Source organism: Carassius auratus, chromosome 17, assembly GCF_003368295.1.
Source record: "Carassius auratus strain Wakin chromosome 17, ASM336829v1, whole genome shotgun sequence".
Lineage (NCBI taxonomy): Eukaryota > Metazoa > Chordata > Actinopteri > Cypriniformes > Cyprinidae > Carassius > Carassius auratus.
The window spans coordinates 11499943-11521050 of NC_039259.1; the positions used below are offsets into that span (position 1 = coordinate 11499943).

The window sequence follows — 21108 nt, forward strand, 5'->3', positions numbered from 1 at the left end:
GCTGGATACTAATATCCAAACTATAGTGAAAACACTATCAATTAGCACAGTAACAAGATCGGCAGTTTAAGACATTAACTTGTAAGCACAAAACACAAGATACTTCTCTTTTCAATATGAATAAGGATTTATTAGATAAATCTAAGACATATAAACTAATCTAACACATAAACGCACGCTCTCACACATTCACACAAGTTGCAGAAAGATCTAAAGTTAGGAAAAGATGAGTTTAAGAGATTGGAAATATGGAATCCCAAGTTTACAGCAATACGTTAAATTGCATAGACATGAACAACCATCAATCACGTAATTAGCGCTCGCATTGAGTTCCTCAATGGGGTTAAAATTATATTAGATACACCAGCACAACAAATATCTGGGAATACGTTGCCTTCGTTTGCTGTGAAAGGGACTCCAGTTGAAAGGGGTATCCCGGTGTCGCTGATTGGCTGGAAGTTCAGTTGGCTGAAGTGACGTCTTGGGGAGCCCGTGCTTGGGCGTTGGCTGAAGCTGGAGTTGTGTGGCTGGTTGGAGTTCAAATGCGCAGACGAGGTCGACGTTACAAAACTTAACTCAGAACACGAAACTCTCAAACGGAAAAGAAAAGAAATAAAGTTTGACGAGACTAGGTTGTGTTGCTTCTCATCGTGGCATAGTAGCAGCAGGCAGGCACGCTGGAACCGCGCTCAAAGAACAATGATGACTAACCGCATGGCTAGAAGCTACAAGCTAAAGCTAGGTAGCAAAGCTACAAGCTAAAAGCTAAGAGCAGGCATGACTAATAGCATGACTGATAGCACGAGCAAGGCTGGAACTAAAAGCAGACTAAAAGCAAAATTTCATGGGGTCCAAAGTATTTAAACTTCCTTGTTGGCCACCCCTCAAATGTTGCCTTGACCAATCAGATATGGTCTTGGGGTGGGTATCATAAATCATTTGTTTATCTTACCAAGCATGTGGTTCTTGCCTCACAGGGTCTAATTTTGGACATGATTCCTATAACACGATTATGATATATTTTACAAATAAATGATTGTCAGGACAATATCAAGCAAGAAAATTCGATTACATCAATACTAGACATGACTATGTATCCTATAGTTATCAAAAGACATACACAATAAGTGATTATACATGATAGTCAAATGTGTGGGTTACACATAAATGAATATGGAGTTAAGCAATGGAATGATTCATTCATAAGTCTTTTTTGAGTTCATTCTGGTCCATATCTATGTACAAGAAGCAGTTTCTTTGCCATTCTCTGGCAAAGGGATGTTCTGTGAAGACAGAGGTTTAAAGCCCTTCCCCCCCCTTAGGAATTTCAGTCTGGTGCAAGCTAGGTGTGGGGGGGGGGGAGTCAATTGGACTTGTGCAGTACTCTCATGGGTTTCCATGTGATGTCCAGCGTTGCATTTCAATTATGAACAACAAATTTGACAATCTCTTCTTCGAATTGAAATTGTAAATAAATGCTCTAGTGGTGTTCATGTTGAAAGCTGTTGTGTGAACAAGTTGGTTGGTAATCTGCTTGGTTCTTGTGGCACTAGAACTGATTTATGACTTCCTGAGGAATTCAGCTCATGTTTCAAAGCACACAGCTCTGATAGACTCTTTAATTTGTCTGCTACACGGGACTAAATTGGGCTAAAAATCTAGTGGTGTGAGACAACTTTAGTCATTTCAAATCAATTAAATTAATAAGCTGAATGTAAACATAAACATGTGCGCAAAAAGTTACTGTAGTGAGGCATATATATATATATATATATATATATATATTATTTTTTTTATTTTTTTTTCACATTTATTTAATGACTGTATTTTACCAGGATTTGCCCTGCTGCAGATGCTCAAGTTGCTTAGCAACAGCTGTTAGTGGTCTTCAGGAAATGTTGGCTGAGGGGCTTGTTTGCTTGACAGTGCTTATAGAAGCTTTCTTCACTAAATACCAATAAAGTCAGCTCATGGCATCTCTATCGAGAGCACTTATCTATATGGCAAGGGTGATGGAGCTTTTCATGGAGACTGACATTACTGTGTACTGTGAGCTTACTAAAAATACTCGAGTCATCGTACACGCTACATCTTATCATCTAAATAGAACACTGTGGCAGGAAACGTATTGCATAATGGGTTGATAATATTACATGATTAAAAATCAGTCATACTTGACTGACTCTATATGCTGTGGACCCATTTATCACTGATATGAATATCCGACTGAAGTGATCTTATCACATGGAGAGCACCAAGGTTCAGCAGTAAGATTTTTTATTTTGCTGGTAGTTCAGATTTTACTGGCCAACACCACATTTATTAATTGAATTTGAGTCATGGGTACAGTGGCCCAGTAGTGCAAACAAGACACAACACAACAGAAACAAGCCACAACAAAACGGAAACAAGCCACAACAAAATAGAAACAAGACACAACAAAACAGAAACAAGCCACAACAAAACGGAAACAAGCCACAACACAACAAAATTAGCACAACACAATGGAAAAAAACTGCAACACAACAAAATTATTTTAACACAACAAAAACAAGCCGCAAAAAAACATAAACAAGCTGCCACAACAAAATTGGCACAACACCATGGAAACAAGCCACAACAAAACAGAATCAAGGTGCAACACAATGAAATAAGTCCTATGCATTGGGTTGTGATGATTTTGTCTTGTTCATTCATGAATTGTTCAGTACATTTAATTTAGAAAATAGAAATGTCCATATCATGTTGACTTTATTTTTTTTTTTTTTCAAAATAAGCTAAGCTTTCTTTACAAAGCAAGATTGCAATAATAGCTGCAAAAGCTCCAGCACATCCATAATTGTAATACAGCTTTATAATAGATTCTCAGAATCAACTAAACCCAACAATAAACCTAGGAATGAGAAACTAGAATACTTATTTTTTCCACTAAATAAACAAGACTCTCCCAAGTTTCCTCACTTGCCATCTGATAAGGAACAATGGTAAAGAAAGCTATGTAAATATAATGGACCAAATGACTGAAGTAGACACACCTGGACAAAGAAATAGGAACAGGAACATATCGCTTTTTTCTTATTTGAGAGAGTTCTATAAGCTGTGTTGGTTAAAACTTGATGAAGTCCTAGATAAAGGCGTAGTATCATGCAAATGCCTTTACTGTCTTTCTGAATCACATATTTGCTTTGAAGCTGCTGCCACAGCAAACGCTTTTCACAGGAGCCTGCATGAGCCGACGGCTGTCCCAGCATTGCAGGGGAGGAATGGGATGTGTGTTGACCCACATCACACAGAAGAAAGCTGTGATGTTGACATTCTAGCACACTGTCTGCCACCTTCTAAGGATGTATCTGCTACCTTCTAAGGATGTATCGATTTAGAAGTAATGACCTTTGTGTTGGCACTGTAGCTTGTGTGGTTACATGTGTGTTTGTGTTGTGTGTACTGTAGTCGGTTGCTGTCTGGGATGTTAATAGAGTAATGAAGAGCGATCAGCTTCTCTACAGCATAGGCTGGGAGCAGGTCCAGACTCTGCTGGACTTCTGCTGGTCCACCCCCATCTTTATCCATCTGCAGCTAACACTGTCAGCTTTCGAGAAAGCAAACATGGAACAAAACATCGCCTACTTTCATTGTGGCTCTAAGATTAGATGCTTGGATGGAGGTCACCCGTCTCCTTTGTTTCCTTTTAATCAGGCGAGGGTCCTATGGGCCACTGTCAGAGATCACTGCCCTCCATTGTTTATGGATGTCAGAGGAGGCAGTGCTGCTTAGAAAAGAGTCTTTGGATGCAGTGAGAGCCTCCATTGTGGTTGTAAAGAAGGAGGATGAGGTGCCAGGATCAGCCAGAGCTCCATGCCTCTAACTCTATTGTGACTTTAAGATGGTTGGCTTAAACTCTGAAAGTGGCAGCCATGAGTTACAAGGGTAAGGAACCAGCTGCAACAAAATCTTCAATTTGGGTGATCCCTTAACTTTTAACAATAATAATGGGGTCGGTTCACCCAAAAATTAAATGAATATTTTTTTCCCCCATAATATGAAATTGTTGGCTATGTCTTCAAAATTATTTATTTTGTGTTCATCAAAAAAAAAAAAAACAACTTTAGAATAACATGAGGTTGAGTAAATTATGATCTCCAGCTGGAGTGCCCATGAGCTCCACCAGAGTGCACTCCATTCATGACCTTTACCATTCACCCAGGCCTTTGTTTCCCATAATCCTTAGCCCGGACTCATAAGCACTCATCATCAATTACAGTCACCTGTCTCTAATTACCTCATCAATCACGCACTATAAAAGATGCTCACACACTCAAACAGATCGATATTGATTGTTAGCCTGTTATGTTTTCTAGTTTCTGCCTTCCCTTATTGTGTTTTGTTCTTGGACTGTTTACCTGGTTTGTGGTTATTTGCTGCCTGCCCCGGCCTTTGCCTGTTCTGTAGATTACTCTTTTTTAATTACCTTGGATGTACTGTTTTTTGCTGGTGTTTTGACCCTGCCTTTCCGACCAAACTCTTCATAAAAGCTGCAGATTGACATAAACTGTTGCTACGCCTCAATCTTTACAATGACAAAATTCAAATTTATTTTTGGATGAACTTACCTTGTAAGTTTAAGAATTAAGTTCAATAGTTCAGTAGTTTGCGGTTAAGTGTATTTATTGAAAAAAAGTAAAACTTTCATTTTGAAAGAATGCCTTAAATTAATCAAAAGTGATGGTATAGACATTTATTAAAGCTCAAAAGTTAGATGAGCTATAAAGAACTGTTGAAGTCTGCCAGATCAGTCTAGACAAACATGACAGCCGTTCCTCCTTCCATTGAAGCTGAGAATCGGCACCGACAAGCAAGAGAGAGAAAAGCCAAGACAGAACAATAGCAGGCGAGAGAGAACTCAGATGAGACATATGTTCTGCTGATGAAATGATTTATCCTCCACCCATGAAACAACAGTGTGAGACTTTAGCGTGATTGCTCTCACATCGGTGCATTGACTGTAGCCAGAGGAGGTGAGTGTGAAGACAGGCTGAGTTCTAACACGTCCACTCATGCACTCATAGGCTTTCCTCGTGTTCTTTCATCCCTTGGAGGCAGCTGCAAACTGATTAGCCCTTTCTAGCGAGACCGACTCGTGGAATCATCAGTGCTGCTCATTAACCAAGCAATACTCAGCAGATCAATACTCTATGCAAGCACAAGAAGAGACACAAGCTATGTTTTCATCACCCTGTTCTTATGCACATTTTGAAGTATCACATCAGAAAAAGGTGATGGAAACAGAAGTTTTTACACTCGCTTGAGGTGGTTTTTGACTACTAAGCCTGTTTTTAAACAACCCCCAGACTCACTGCATGGTCTTCTGCTCTAAGACTACAGTAAAGAAAATGCTATAGCATCTCTTTAACAGCCAAAAATATCACGTATTGTATTTATGTAACACAAAATTTGCCTAGATTTATAAATACTTAGTTCAAATGTTCATACTCATGTTTATCCATAGTTACAAACAAACAATTGCTGCAAACGCGTTAGCCCATGAGTGATGTATTAAATTTGAGTGATGTATTAAATATGAGTGATGTATTAAATTTGGTTAAAATTTGCTACCATGTTACCCTTTTCTTAAATTTATATAGATTTGAGAAATTTTTCATACGGATATTTTGTTTATATATATTTTTTTAGTTGGCTCAACCTTTACTGAACTAGTTTTATAGTCCATTCAACTTATATATTTTATATTTTAATTGGTCAAACATTTAGAAAACTACAACAAATTATGTCAATTAACAATTCACTCCATGTGTTTCATATGTTACCTCAACTGAGATTTGTTATTTGGGCATCATAAGAAACTGCTGTGGAACTAGTTATTATATTTTATACTGACTTTATACTGAGTTATTATATTGTATATACTGACTGAGAAAATTATTAACTGGTGTCTATCAGTCATTACACCTATTAAAACACATAATAGCCTTTATTTAATAACAATCTGCATTTATAACTTTTGTCGTACAGTCTATAAACATGCAAGCTTAAAGGGATAGTTCACCCAAAAATGAAACCTTGCCGTTAACTGACTCACCCTATGCTAAATAAAAGTATTAGCTTCTTTAAAAAATCTCACTGAGACCAAACATTTTAACAGTATTGTATATATACATATATATATATATATACATATATATATATATATATATATATATATATATATATATATATATATATATATATATATATATATATATATATATATATAATTTTTATGTTTATTCAGTTTGCAACTGTATTGAATAAATACTAATGTATTAATAGTATTTATACATTTAGAAATGGATGCAAAAACATCAAATAATATTTTTATATTGCAAACACATTTTTTGATGTTGACAGTCAACATTCTCTGAAGGTTAAGTATCCCCCGTCTCTTGAAAAGAGAGAGAAAAAAATAAATCAATTTTAAGAGTTTATTTATAAGTGCCTTATATTGTACCCTATTTGTGAAAAGTGTCCATTATCTTTTCCCAGGGTTTGAAAATGTTATTTCCCTCCTTCTAAATACTATCCTTTTTGATTGTTTTATGCTTTCTTTTCTTCCTTTTGAGAGTCCTGTGTGATTGTTTCACAGTGAAGGAATGTAATCACCATGTCAAAAACACCTACCATTCTTCTCACATTTTGCGTAGCCACAAGTCTCTAAATGCTTCCCACATCTTTCCGCCTCACACACCTGTGACCCCAGTAACATTTCATAGCGTGTACAGCATTAAATTCACAACTCACACGGTATCTATGCAATACATTGCAAGAACGCAACAGATTTTAATTAAAAAGCTTTAAAAAAAATTACTCTGGTTTTTCTCTTTTCTTATACTTTAAATCTATCCATCTGTTTGCTCGGTGTGTCCGACCATATTTCTTTATATAGACCAGCACATATAGCCATTTCTTCACTAATAGCCCAAGGCCAGAATGACAAGCTCATCTTTCCTTTGGCCTCCAAATCTCTTTCTCCTTCTGTCATATTCTTGCATTCATTTCTAGCAGGCTGCCGGATCAAAGGTCATCTATTGTACAGGCTCATAAAAAGAGCAGAATCAAGGCCTACTTTGTCCTGCAACCTCAATCAGCTAACCTGACACTAAATACATCTGACAACCTTCCAGGCAGGGCCGCATTGCTGCTCGGCTTCTAGAGCCTTTTCCATTAAGACAAAATATAGCTCTGTACTTACCTCATGGCCTGAGCAATAATATGTTCTCACTAAACATCCATCCAATGTTCATCTACTGCTATCATGATGCATATAGATTTATCTTAGCTTGCTCTTGATAGCCACAATACCTATACCATAAAACACCCACCCACATGTACACTCAACCTTTCCACTTTCATAAGAAGTTAAATCAAATTTATACCCAACCTCAGGCACACAATCCCCAATCGCACTTGCAGCTCACCAAGAGTCTATTATAGCTCTTGACTCAGCACTATAAAGTGCCGAGATGATTCAGCATCGCTCTTTCTGGCTGCTCTCTTGGTGAAGATCTGTTGAATCCTACAGTTGCGCATTGTAAAATTAAATAGAAAGGACTGAGTAGTCACACAGTACAAGATCAGAAGTGGTTATGATCTGTTACTGAGGCAAGTATTATTAATATTGCTCATATAACACGTTTGTTCGAACCCCTAAGCCTGAAGTAAGGGCTCATGGTCACTGGAAAGACTAGAATCTTCAACTGTATGCAGTGTGTAAAAAGCATATCCCATGCATGAGTATTCAATTTTAATGCATACCTCGTCCCACGCAGTTTGTTCTACAGATATGAATGATAGCTTACCCCATCAGTAAGCAGCCACCTCCACTGAAAAAAAGATGTATAAACAATTTCCACCTAGAAATTGCTAGTAAATTTAACAATAATTACTAAGAAAAAGCAAGTAACAAATTGAATTAAACATGATATTTTGAAGTAGAAAGACTGAAATTGTATTTTTGGTCCGACTTTTTAGTTAAATTAAATAATTTTTCAACTATATTCAATTTTCAATTAAATTATTTTTCAGTTATTAATAAATATGACTTTTGCCTCAATTAACTTCTCATTTGCTGCTTATTAATAGTTAGTAAGGCAGTTGTTAAATTTAGATTAGTAGTTTTTTAGGTTTGGATTAAAGGGGTCTAAAACATTTTCATGCAGAATAAGGCATTAATATGTGCTTTAAAAGTACTAATAATAGTACTAATTGTATTGGTACACTAATATGCTAGCGGCATGCACACCGATAAGCTATTAGTTAATAGTAAGAATTGGTTCCTAAACTAAAGTTGTACCCTATTTATTACTTATTTTATTGTATTTTATTAATACATACTCCAGGAATCTTTATTTACCACTTAGAAAAATCTTTTTTGGAAGTCTAGAGACCAACTACTAAAGAAACTGGAGAACACCTAAGCAACCACCTGTCAATGCTCCTGAAACCTAGCAGCCATCCATAAAAATGTAGTTTTATTTATGCCTATCTTACATCATATCTGTCTGCAATCTGCCTTAAAGTTGAGTAAGATATGTAATGAAACTGGTGGGTTGCTATAGCTTGATTTCAGTTTCCATTTGGGGGTTTCACTTATTTGAAAGCCTTGCTCAAGCAGACACACACACACACACACATTTTAAACCTATTGCATGTGTATTTAGTAATTTATTGCATTTATTGCTATAATTTTAGTGTATTGTATCATTCTTACTGTATTGTAGAAGTGCTCATGCACATCTATGCCAGATAAATCATCAGAGCACTTTGTATTATTCTGCAGTAGCTAACGTATTCAGTTTGGTTCACACAGCTACAAATACACACAAGCTAATACACCTAGAGAGGGAACACCAGATTGCCTTAACAGGTGTTGCCTGCCTAATGTGACACTTATTGAATATAAAACTGATGAAAGAGACAAACCAAAGCTTTTCCATCCTAATTGCCCTCCCACCCCCCTTTCGAGCAGGCTCACTCGTTTGCATAATTGTTTTTATATACACACATGCACAGGTCCCTCTGAGAATGTGTCTGTTCTTTCCGAGCAGGTGTGACCTTTTCTCTGATGATCTGTGATAGCCGCAAGCCACACCTTTTACCTTGCATCTCAGCATGCTAAAACTCTCACACACACACACAGTGTCCCTTGCAAAGTATCTCACTTTAGTGCAGTTTCCTGCAAAACTTTGGCCACACTTAGGCCACAGTCTAACACTATATGCATTTCTAAACCTTAGTTTACAACCTAGTTTTTTAAGATGTATGTGCAATAGTTTGAGAGCCATTTCACAACATTATGACATGTATATACAATATATATATATAATTTTTTTTTTTTTTTTTTTTTTTTTTCATTTATATATTTATTCAGCAAGGATGCAATAAATTGTTCAAAAGTTTTTGAACCTTTTTATTCATCAAAAAACCCTGTTTCACGTATCACAGTTTTACAGAACTTTTGGGCAGCAATGATTTCTGAAGTATCATGTGACACTGAAAAATGGAAAGCTTGCACAACTCTAAAAAACCTGCAGTTATATCAGCAATAATGAGGCACAATACACATCAGGTGTGCCCTTCCAGTGGTGTTCAAGTGCGGTGCCCCATATTCCTGGCCACCTGTTCCTGGTGTGAGTTTGGACTTGGGCAGGCAATAAAAAGGGCCAGGGGGTGATGATTGGAGGTAGATAACTCCAACACAATGACTTGTGCCACAATTGAGGCCAAATGGAAGTTGTTAACTGTTCTTTCAAAACCATAATAACTAATTTTCCCTCTTATTTTTTGCTGAGCATTACATTTGGCCACCTGAACTAAAACACCTCTTGTAACAGACTTAAAGGGGGGGTGAAATGCTATTTCATGCATACTGAGTTTTTTACACTGTTAAAGAGTTGGATTCCCATGCTAAACATGGACAAAGTTTCAAAAATTAAGTTGTACGTTTGAAGGAGTATTTCTGTTCCAAAAATACTCCTTCCGGTTTGTCACAAGTTTCGGAAAGTTTTTTTTTTCGAGTATGGCTCTGTGTGACGTTAGATGGAGCGGAATTTCCTTATATGGGTCCTAAGGGCACTTCTGCCGGAAGAGCGCGCGCTCCCGTATAGCAGAACAGAGAGAGGCTGTGCACAGACAATCACTGATCAGAGCGAGAGCGTCGCGAAATGTCACAAAAGAAGTGTGTTTTTGGTTGCCAGGGCAAGACAACCCTGCACAGATTACCAAAAAAAAACAGCATTAAGGGACCAGTGGATGGAGTTTATTTTAACAGAGCATCAACGGAGTTGTGCAAGTGTTTTTGTTTGTTCCCTGCATTTCGAAAATGCTTGTTTTGCAAACAAGGCCCAGTTTGATGCCGGATTTGCACATCGTTTATTTCTTAAGGATAATGCAGTCCCAACGAAAAAGGGTCACGATGGTGTGTTGGAACCGCATGCGGTGAGTAAAACTGCTTCAAATATCTCTGTGTTGTTAACTTAGTTATCGGCGCGTAAGCACATCAAGTAAACAACATGCGATGTTGTCATCAAACTGCACGAGTAAAACTGCTTCAAATATCTCTGTGTTGTTAACTTAGCTATCGGCGCGTAAGCACATCAAGTAAACGACATGCGATGTTGTCATCAAACTCCACTTTCCACATGTACAGCTTAAAAAAAAAAAAAAAAAAAAGACGACAAAGTGGAACTTAGTCATTTTCCAAAACCGCTAAGTAAATATATACAGTTTCAGTACATACCACATAGAGACGTCGTTGCTGCTGCTGCTCTTGTTAAATTTCAGCCTCTGGATCTGATTCTGGATCATAAATATATACGCTGAATCTGACTGCAAGCCATGGTTTGTTTTGGATGATGGTTTTTTTCCTCAAGGTAATGTCACTCCAAACGCTCTCAACTCAAAAGCCTACTGGCGCTCGTGATTCTTTAGCTCCGCCCACACATCACGCCTCCAGCCGGTCGTGTTTTTCCGGGAAAAATCAGTGCAGACTATCTTTCTCTTATGAATATAATAAAACTAGAGACTTTTTGGAGTTATGAAGGATGCAGTACTACTCTATAGGTACTCAAGATTAACAGGATATTGAGTGAAAACGAGCATTTCACCCCCCCTTTAATGCATAGTTCACCCAATAATTCTGTAATCAGTTACTCAATCTCATGTCTTTTTTAGTTACCATTGTCTTCAATTTGTCTGAGAGATTTCTCAAAATATCTTCTATGTTTCTCAGAAGAAAGTCATACAGTTTTTAAATGGCACACAACAAACACTTTTTCAGTAAATAGTAAATAGTAAATGATAATGCAGTCTTTATCTCATAAATTTATCTTAGTATTTCCATGTACCAGTTTCGTAATGAACCGATAGACTCCATTTGAAATATTTTTGTTGTTGTTGTTGTTCTTTTAACTCTTAATTCGATAAATTTCTAGCTTTTTTAGTTTTCCAAACATTTTGGAATCTGCCTTCTGCACAGATTTTTGTCATAAGTGCACGGCCCTGCAGCGTAGACAGATGGCTGAACAGGAATAAACTCTTTATGACACTAGTTTACTCACACAGAAATTTAAGCCCACATTTTCATGTAATTGAATAGAATTTCACTATGCAAACAAGATAAACGCAACGTCCTGCATTGCAGTAAAAGTTCACCCTGGGGCAAGCATGGCATTTGACCTCGCAAAGTTAATTCAACGCCTCCATGAGACATCTACAGAAACTGCGAGAGAGCAAAAAGTAATAGCCAGGGTTGGTATTTTAAAAGCAGATGAGATGTAATAAGTTAACATCTGGTTATGAAGATTGTTATGAAATGCTCCAACCAGACTACTGGTCACATTAATTCAAATTGTAAACTGGATAAATGCACATCTTGTCTGTGGGTTGTTCGTGATATAAAACTCTTTAATTTTATGAATGTTGTAGGTTGTTCTAAACAGAAGCACAAATGTCCACAGAGACCTTTTTGAGCAGGGAAAAATGTTCCATCCCACGGCATCATTCTTGGAGTGGCTCTGAAATTTATGAAGTGTCAGATTTCTAGAGCTAAATCTTAGGATCTAATATGAAAGATCAAGGCCTGGTTTTGTAATTTGGTTCTTTTAAACTCTCTATATAAGACTCATATCTTACATTTCACTCGTAACCTTAATCCAATATGAACAAAAAGAACAAGAGCTGTTTGTCACCTTTTGTATTTTTGTATTTGTATGTGATGGCCTACTTAAAATGTTCACATTTGAGCCCTGTGGCTTGTACTGCTCTAGATACTGTACAAAACATGAGGCATGTGCATCCAGACCACACCTGAACATGACATGTTTGTTTCTCTCATCCTCCTCAATGATTAAAACATTCATTTTCTATCTGAATGGATAGCTTACAGGTTATCAGTGATTCCCACAGGACACTGGATCTGTATAGGAGTCAGTGTGCATAATGCAGTGTGAAGTCAGTGGGAGTGGTCCATAGACATGTGGGCCTCCCACAATGCACCTTTACGGGAATGAAAAGAGCTGACAGTTTTGTCATCAGTATGGGAAAGGAAATTAGAGAGTCTGTTATACTTGCTGTGAGAGAGAGGGGAAAAAAAGGATAAATCTTTAATAGCAAAAAAGGACCATCTCTATTTACAGCTGCATTAACTGAGAAATGTCAATAAAACCTAATTTTAAAAAAAAATCTGAAAATGTAGGAAGTAGCCAACAGAATAAAATGAAATATCAATACACTACTGTGTTGTGATCGTCTATCATCACAACATTGAATCGATAAGTATTTTAAATTGTTGTTATTTAGCATTTTAAAGGAGCAGTTCTTCCAAATATGAAAAATCTGTATTTGTTTATGTTCTCTCTTGCTACAAAAGGAGAAATGTAAAACAAAATAAAAAATACGAGTCACAATGAAAGAAATCAGTGATACAGCTTTGGAATGACATGCAGATAAACTATGCCTTTAAAAGTCTGTCATTTCTAGCACCTTTAAGAACAGTTTGCAGACGTTTAAAGGTTGTGGACAGTACAACTCTTTTTCATGTCACATTGAAAAGCTGATGTATGAAAATCCTAACGGTGAAAGTCAATGTAGCATGACTGCATGCATGGCTACTCAGCTATATCAGCTGACTTTGTTTTCTGCAGCATCAACAAGAACAAGCTGATGTTAGGACTGGGTATCGGTAACAACATCGCAATGTGTTACATATCGATACAGATCACTGAAGTGCAACTGAATTGTGTTTAAAATTGTGCCAAATCCACATAACCAACCCAGTGTGTCAATGAGAGAGTAAAAAAAAAAAATAACGGAAATCTTAATAAAAAAATGAAAATTTTAAAGCTTATCTGATACTTATCTGATACATCAATATTGGATTGTATCACCACAAGTCTACTCAATATAACACAAAAGTAAATCAATACACGTCTCACCATGTGGAAAAATGATTCCCAATTAATACAATTAATTCTATACTGTATATATGACCGGAATTACTAACAGCTTGTGCCAGCGCAAACCAGTTGTTATTCTTGCACCTGACCTTATTGAATATGCATTTGAAGGAGTTTCTATTTCAGACGCAAAATTTATTAGGTGAGAATATTCAAATGAATCACGCAATGTGATTTACTAACTTTTGCGTTCACCAAATTACTGGTATTTGCGTCATTATTGAACACCTCAAAAAGCAAAGCAGGTGGTAATCTCCACTGCTCATGGTAGATTGCGCTGATCATTATGAAGATGTGTCTGTTTTTTAATGTGTGCATTGTCAGAAAAACACCCACAGAATTTCCCTCCCATCTGCGGGGAATTTTAATTATTATTTTTTTTTTTTTTTGGAATTGCACTCCAACAGTAATTTGCTCTATTTAGTAAATTAGTAAACCCATATATAATAGTTGGAAATAGTAATTTCTTGTTTTTTTCTGAGTACTTTCACAAAAAAATACTGTTCTAGAAAACCAGATTTTCTAAATTATTGATCTTATTGTGAACGATTCATGAAATTTTTTTGACTCAATTGTATGTCACAATATAGAAGAAAACATCTGTCACTTATTCTAAAACATCGCAATTTTTTTAGAAACTGTTTTCTCACTTTTTTGGTTTTTAGAATAGTTTTTTGTTAACAGTAACCTTGGCACTAACCATTTTAGTCTAGCTGAGTTTGCCTCTCATCTGCTGTTGAGGAAGAAAGATACATGAAACCCTGCTGAAATCCAGCCTAACCTGAGCAGGCTGTTGTTCAGCCCTGCGCGCTTTCATAAATGCAGGCATTAATTATGGATTTATTGCTGTCCTTGTCTGTGCGCTGCTGTGTCACTATGCAGATCTCAATTATTCATGAGCTGTAGGAGCGGGGTAAAGGGAGGTGCACCCAAGCGGGACGGTGCAGTTTACAGATTATTTCTTTTTCAGAACCAAATCGTCCCGTTCGCTTTATTGCAGTATTTTAATGACTTGCTCCCCATTTCTCATTTAAAACTAAGACTAATAGCAGTCAGTGGTGACATTTCTGTAATGAGGATGTTGAGTGTGTACTTACACTGACGCTCTGTGATATACGTTTGCATATGAAGCTAGGAATCTCAGCTTCACCACCCCAGTGTACCCCAGTGAGTTAATTACAAGTTTAAATAAGTAGAATGTCATGCTGAAGAGGCACTTTATTTAGTGTAGCAAAGAGATATGTCATCCTGCATTGCACACTTCTGCCCTGGAGAAATTATGTGTCACTCACTGTTTTATACACATCAAGTAAACAGACTCCATGTATATTGGCCATATTATACACTTTTGTAGCAGTTTAGTTTTTGCTTTAAGTCCATTTTAATGTCTAAGACTGAAAATTACTGACTGCTACAAAGTGTCCTAACAATGCTGTGTGATGCAACACAATTGCAACCATTAATATATATATATATATATATATATATATATATATATATATATATATATATATATATATATATATATATATATATATATTGAGAAGCTTGATTTTTACTCTATTAGATTTTACTGTGGAGCTGCTTGCTTTTTCAGTAAAAATTAAAGAGACTGGTGCATTAAACTAATAAAAAAGTGACAGTTGATACTTTTACATTGTTATAAAGGTTTTCTTTATAACTTTATGTTCATTAAAGAATCCTGTAAAAGAATGTGTTAAAATTTCCTTAAAATATTAAGCTATTTTCTACATCAATAAAAATAAGAAATCTTACTTGAGCATCAAATCGGCATATTAGAATGATTTCTGAATGATCATGTGAGACTGAAAATGAACTTTTGAGTCATGATGAAATGAGACTGAGATGAAGATGTAGCTAGGCCATCACGGGGATAAAATACATGTTAAAATATATTAAAATAGAAAATTGGTATTTAAAATTTTAATTTTTTACACCATTTATACATTGATGAGCAGTTTTCTAAGAAGTTAACATGGCAGATCGGTTGTAAGCTTCTCATTGTAAACATTAGAGAGTATACATATATTTAAATTTCCAAAGAGCGAGAAATCTTTAATGGGTTAGACAGCAGTTCATGCATTAGATTTTGTGCTGATTTCAGTGTATGCCACCAGGATTGTGGGTAAATCCTGTGTTTCTGTGTAGTAGTGCCCCGTTGACTGCAGTAGTGATGTGCATAAATAGCTGGCGGTCTGCTGTACTGAGACACTTGCAGAAGGTCACTCTATTGATTCAGTCCCGCACTGCAGCCTTTGATTACCGGGCCTGACACACCACCGCAATCTATAATGCATTGTATATGCTCCGTGCAGGAATCTATAATGACTCTCTATATTCCGCCCTCATTCATAATGAAGGATAAGCGGTGCCCACGTTCCCCAATCTGTCAGATAGTCCCAGTCCGTCATGCTTGTTTTACATGCACAAGTGAGTGGCACATTATTTTAGCTCTGTAAATGGTTCACTTTTAAGATACGACCGTGGCCGCTTGTGGGTGTGCAGGGTTTATTAACTTGAAAATGTGATACAAGTGCAGTTTGACTGTGATTGCTCATTTAAGTCAATAAATTAATGTACAAGCATTCACAAGTTGAACTAGAGTCCCGGTGTGTGTGTGTGTGTGTGTGTGTGTTGGGGGAGGGGGGAATTATATTTGGCCAGAGTTTGCAGTCTGAATTGAACACGATGAGATAAAGTTTTCACCGGATGCACATGAAAACACACATACCCCAGTGCATGGCATGTGTGGTCAATGTGCATGGAATACTAGATCACTGTTTCCCCATACAGTGCAGTGTCTACTTACATATCGCCTACCATTGTTTTTAAATGATGTGAAACTGAATGCATTATTCAAACATTTCAAACTGTAAAATGCAACATTGTTGTCACATGGCTTACTTTTCAGTTGGCATGCAAAAAAAAAAAAAGAGAGAAAGAAAAGTAGTTAAACGTGGCAGTCTAGAAAAACTGTGATGCTATAGATATTACTTCCAGATTACATGTCATTCTTTGCGGGAGATTTCTTTGGAAGTTCAGATTTATGCATTTGGATCCAAAGCAATTTTATCCAAAGCGACTTACTTTGCATTCAAGGTACACATTTAAATGTTTTTTCTTGCTTTCCTAGGAATCAAATCCATAGAGCTTGGCTTGGCTTGTGCCATGCTCTACTTTTTGAGCTACAGGAGAGCTAAACAAAATCTGTTCAGCCGTGACATTTTTGTATGACTTGTAATCCATAATGTTAATAAACACAAATATAATATAAATGACAATATAAATGTAAACATATACATACTTATTTGTATGCATAATATATATTTTTTATAATAAATGCATTTTTTCAAACCTCAAAACTCTAAATTTAGTGATTTAAAATTGAAAATGTATCGGTAAATAACAAGCCTTTTGCATTGTGCTGTGTGTGTGTGTGTGTGTGTGTGTGTGTGTGTCTATACTATATATATATATATATATATATATATATATATATATATATAGTGAATTGTATACATACACACTATATGTGTGTTTTTAAAAGAATTTTATTATATGTTATTGAATGTTTGTTATTATATGTTAACCCATGCCATTGTAACAAGTCAAACATTATTTTTGGTTTGCTATAGTGGTGTGCAATGACTAAATGGGAATTTTTCTTCTCTACTTCCTCTACTATGAAGTGATACATTGATGTGCAGTTGTTCCCTGTGTCATTGGTATTTCCCTTTATGCTTACATGCGATTTGGAACCTCACATAAATGGCATAATTAATATAAAACATAAACAACATTATTTGTTTAAAAATAGTTTTATTTTCTTTATATCTGGAATTTCTCTTTTCTTTGATATGTGCCCTTTCACTGTGTGCTGACTTCACCACTAACTTTCTCTGTTTACTCCTTGAGTTCACTGTAATCCTCATTAACAGTTGAGCTCAGTCCAGTTTTATTATATATATATATATATATATATATATATATATATATATATATATATATATATATATGTATATATATGTATGTATATGGAGGAACAGACAGAGATGGTAGACAATCTTATACCTCACTTATGCCTTAATCTCTTGAAGATAACGCAAGTATGTCCTATCATCTCACTGATCATACACGCTGTGTTTTTACAGGACCAGAATCCCTTGCAGAGGCCCTAGAGGAATAAGAACTCATCAGAGCCATCGGTTCGCTGAAGTGAAGTCTCATAAGTGAAGTCTCAAGGGACCTCGAAACCATCCGCCCATTCTCTGCAAAGGGGCCGCTGCCATGATATAACCTCCAAGCCTCTAAGTGCACACACAAGCAAGACCCAGCGACCTCCGACGTCCCCCTTCCGCTCTGGAGGAGCCCCGAGGTGGTGCGCTGCCGCTGAGCTGAGTATGCCTCAAAGTCCTGTGTTGTGAAAGGAGAGTGTGCGCTGGGCAGCACTAGGCGCCATGCGTCCGTGGACGGGCTCGTGGCGCTGGATTATGCTGGTGCTGCTGGCCTGGGGCACGCTGCTTTTCTACATCGGGGGTCACCTCGTGAAGGACAGCGAGAATCCAGAACGGTCCAGCAGAGAGCTCTCCAAGATCCTTGCCAAGCTGGAAAGGCTGAAACAGCAGAATGAAGATCTGAGACGCATGGCAGAGACTCTAAGGTTTGTGATTTTTTTTTTCTATTATAAATTTTTCTTTAGGGTTTGTTTTCAGATGTGAGTTATTTGGACTGCCAGTATAATTTGGGATATCTACTGCAATAGCCCGCAGGCCAACAGGTTTGTGAAGTCTAATATGTGATATGTTAGCTGGATTATGATCTTCCTCCACAAAAATCAGAAAATGCTATATTTATGGCATGTTGTCCCAATATTTTATTTTAGTTTACATTTTAGTTTGTTTTACTGATTTTGTTATGTGCTTTTTGTCATTTTTATTTTAATTATTTATCTTTAGCTTTATTTTTAATTTTAGCCATCTCCAGTTTTAATAACTGTACTACTTTAACTACCGTAACTTGTTCAGTTAGTTGCCAAAACAACATTCAGTTATGTTTTTTTAAAGTTAAGATTTCATATGTTTTTTTAAAGTTAAGATTTCATATGTTTTTATTTCAATTAATTAAAATGATTTTGAATAGTTTTTAGTTTAACAATGACAACACTGACCATAAGCTTTTTTTGTTTTTTGTTTTTTTTGTAAAATGCGCTCAGTTCTTCCTTTTCTCTATTTTATCACTACAGTTTATTCTAGAATCAGGCAAGATTGTTGACTAGTCAGTCGACAAACACTAGTTAATTGGTCAACTAGTCTATTCTTGTTGGGGGTTTTTAAAAGTAACATTTTAAAAAGTAAAAGTAAAAGTAACAAGAAGATGTTTTTTATTTGCATCGCACTTTTCATGATATATATTGTTTCAAAGCAGTTTTACAAAAAATATGGTTTTCAATGTTAATGATATCCTAATATCTTATTGCTTTTACATTTAGAAGATTGGAACTGGATGATAATATAATTTACATTCTGCAGTGAAAGAAACAATCAAGCAGTTGAGATTTGCAATACTTTAGATAGGAAACGAGGTGCTGTGTTTTAGCTTGCTGACAGCTTTCCAGTATTTTCAGCATGGTAAAACCCTCCCAGTAGGTAGTGAGTAGTTGCGTACTGACATTAAATCACCAATTTGTAGCAAATTCACCATAACACTACATTTAAGGACAGTTACAGTTGTAATTCTGTTGGTCTTGTATTTACACTTGCTGGGTTATGATGGGTCCTCATCAGCCAATAGTCTTGTATGGTCAGGCTTGCACTAGTCACTTCCTGTCATGCACTGTGGAATTTGACAGACAGCCATTGGGCTAAATTTGAGCTGCTTTGCTAGTTAAATGATCATTGCCCTTCAGGACACCTTGTATAATCGACAGATGCAAACAGGCTTCTTCAAAGTTCACCTGCCTGCCATTGTCATCTAAATGTGTGTATATATGCATGCGTATATGTGCTGTGTGTGCAAACTTGTGTGCACCGTGTATTTCACTAAGATGTGGTCATGACATCTTATACATTATACTGTATTAATTATTCCAAACATTTGGTTGTATATATAGTTATTTTTTATCAGATTTTTCTTTAATAAACCGTTCAGTATGCACCATTTTTTATTATCTTTTTATGTATGTTTGAAACACTAACAAGTAAACCAATTCGTTACTTGTCATCACTTGTCATTTGCCCTTTGAATGTATGTGTTGTATACAAAACTAATACTTTGTCAAATAATAATAAAAAGCTAAATAATTGATGCATGCAAGACATTAAATATTAATTTACTTTACCTGTAAACACTGGTGTTTTTAGAGACCCACTCTGTAGAGCCACAATCAAATATGACTTTCAGAACTAGTCAGTTGCTAATGCTACCAAAAGTCACCAAAATCTTGGTAAAGGTCACTGAAAGGTTTTGGACACATCAGCACCATAAGAAAGACTTTTACTCTAAATATTGTATGAAAATCAGCTTCCCATAAACAAAAAGAGGAAACAGGACATCCTACTTCCTGCACACATGTTAACAATCCTAGGAACAACAGATTTGTTAAAAGGTTTTTGCATAACATAAACACATACTTGTGATTATACTGTTGTATGATTTTCAGAAAAAGGCTATGTGAAAGTTTTGAAGCAATGCTTTTTTTTCATCTGCAGTTAGTTTCAGTGAAGTATTTCTCAGCTACTTATTTCATGCTCCAGACAATTATAAATGATTAAAACAACTGCGGTATGGACAATGAAAAGCATTAAAAGTGTTGTTTCAATACAAAGTCTCTAGCTAGACTTTACTGACATCACAGACAGACTGATATAGGGTGATGAGTTGGACACACCACACATACTAGCCCGACTGTCGTTCGCCGCCAATGGCCAATCGTCACTGTTGTACTGTTTTGCTGAATATCTTAACAAACAGTCAGAATCCACTTCACTATTGCTTGTCTGATATTACTTATAGTATAGTCTCAATGGTATTCCAAAACCAGTAAATCGTGAATGGATTTGTCAAGATTCACATCCCTAGTAACCGCCCAAAACTCTTATTTAAAGCTTCTCTTTTATTAGAGATGATGTGTTTACAGTAGCTCTGGTGTAGTGAACTCCTGATTTTGAATTCTGATGAATTGTTTGCATAGTGATAATTGACTCTTAAGGGTGAGTATGTGTGTGTGCTTGCTGCTCAAAGTAGAAAAGGATGGAGAGAGTGTTATTTGAAATATATGAACATGTGCAGTCCTAATGAATTGAAACGATTTGTTCTCCTCCTATCGCTCAGACACAGTACAGTATCAGCGCTGTCAGTCTTTCATTAAGCACTTCCTGTGGGAATTATCAGGCACTGATACATGCACACACACACACCGCAATTCCCCATTAGAGCCCACTGATGCTTCATCGTGCTTTTATATTGACTCCTGTGTAAATGAAAAAGCGTATAACGCACACATAGAGGCTTGTTCGGCAGATATGTGTATGAGTGACGAGGCAGGCCAAAGATGGTGCTGTGATTGATCCAGAAGGAGAAG

The 21108-nt window shown here is 36.4% G+C and overlaps 1 protein-coding gene across 4 annotated transcripts in view; it reads left to right on the forward strand.

The window, feature by feature from the left end:
• The window catches only part of LOC113117265 (alpha-(1,6)-fucosyltransferase-like), an 86989-nt gene that overhangs the window by 39596 nt on the left and 26285 nt on the right, over positions 1-21108 (forward strand). For all 4 annotated transcript variants that reach the window (XM_026285815.1, XM_026285813.1, XM_026285812.1 and 1 more), the window contains one exon: positions 17681-18189. In XM_026285815.1, coding sequence (XP_026141600.1) covers positions 17987-18189 — 203 coding nt within the window. In that variant the 5' untranslated portion in view covers positions 17681-17986. The remainder of the gene's footprint in view (positions 1-17680; positions 18190-21108) is intronic.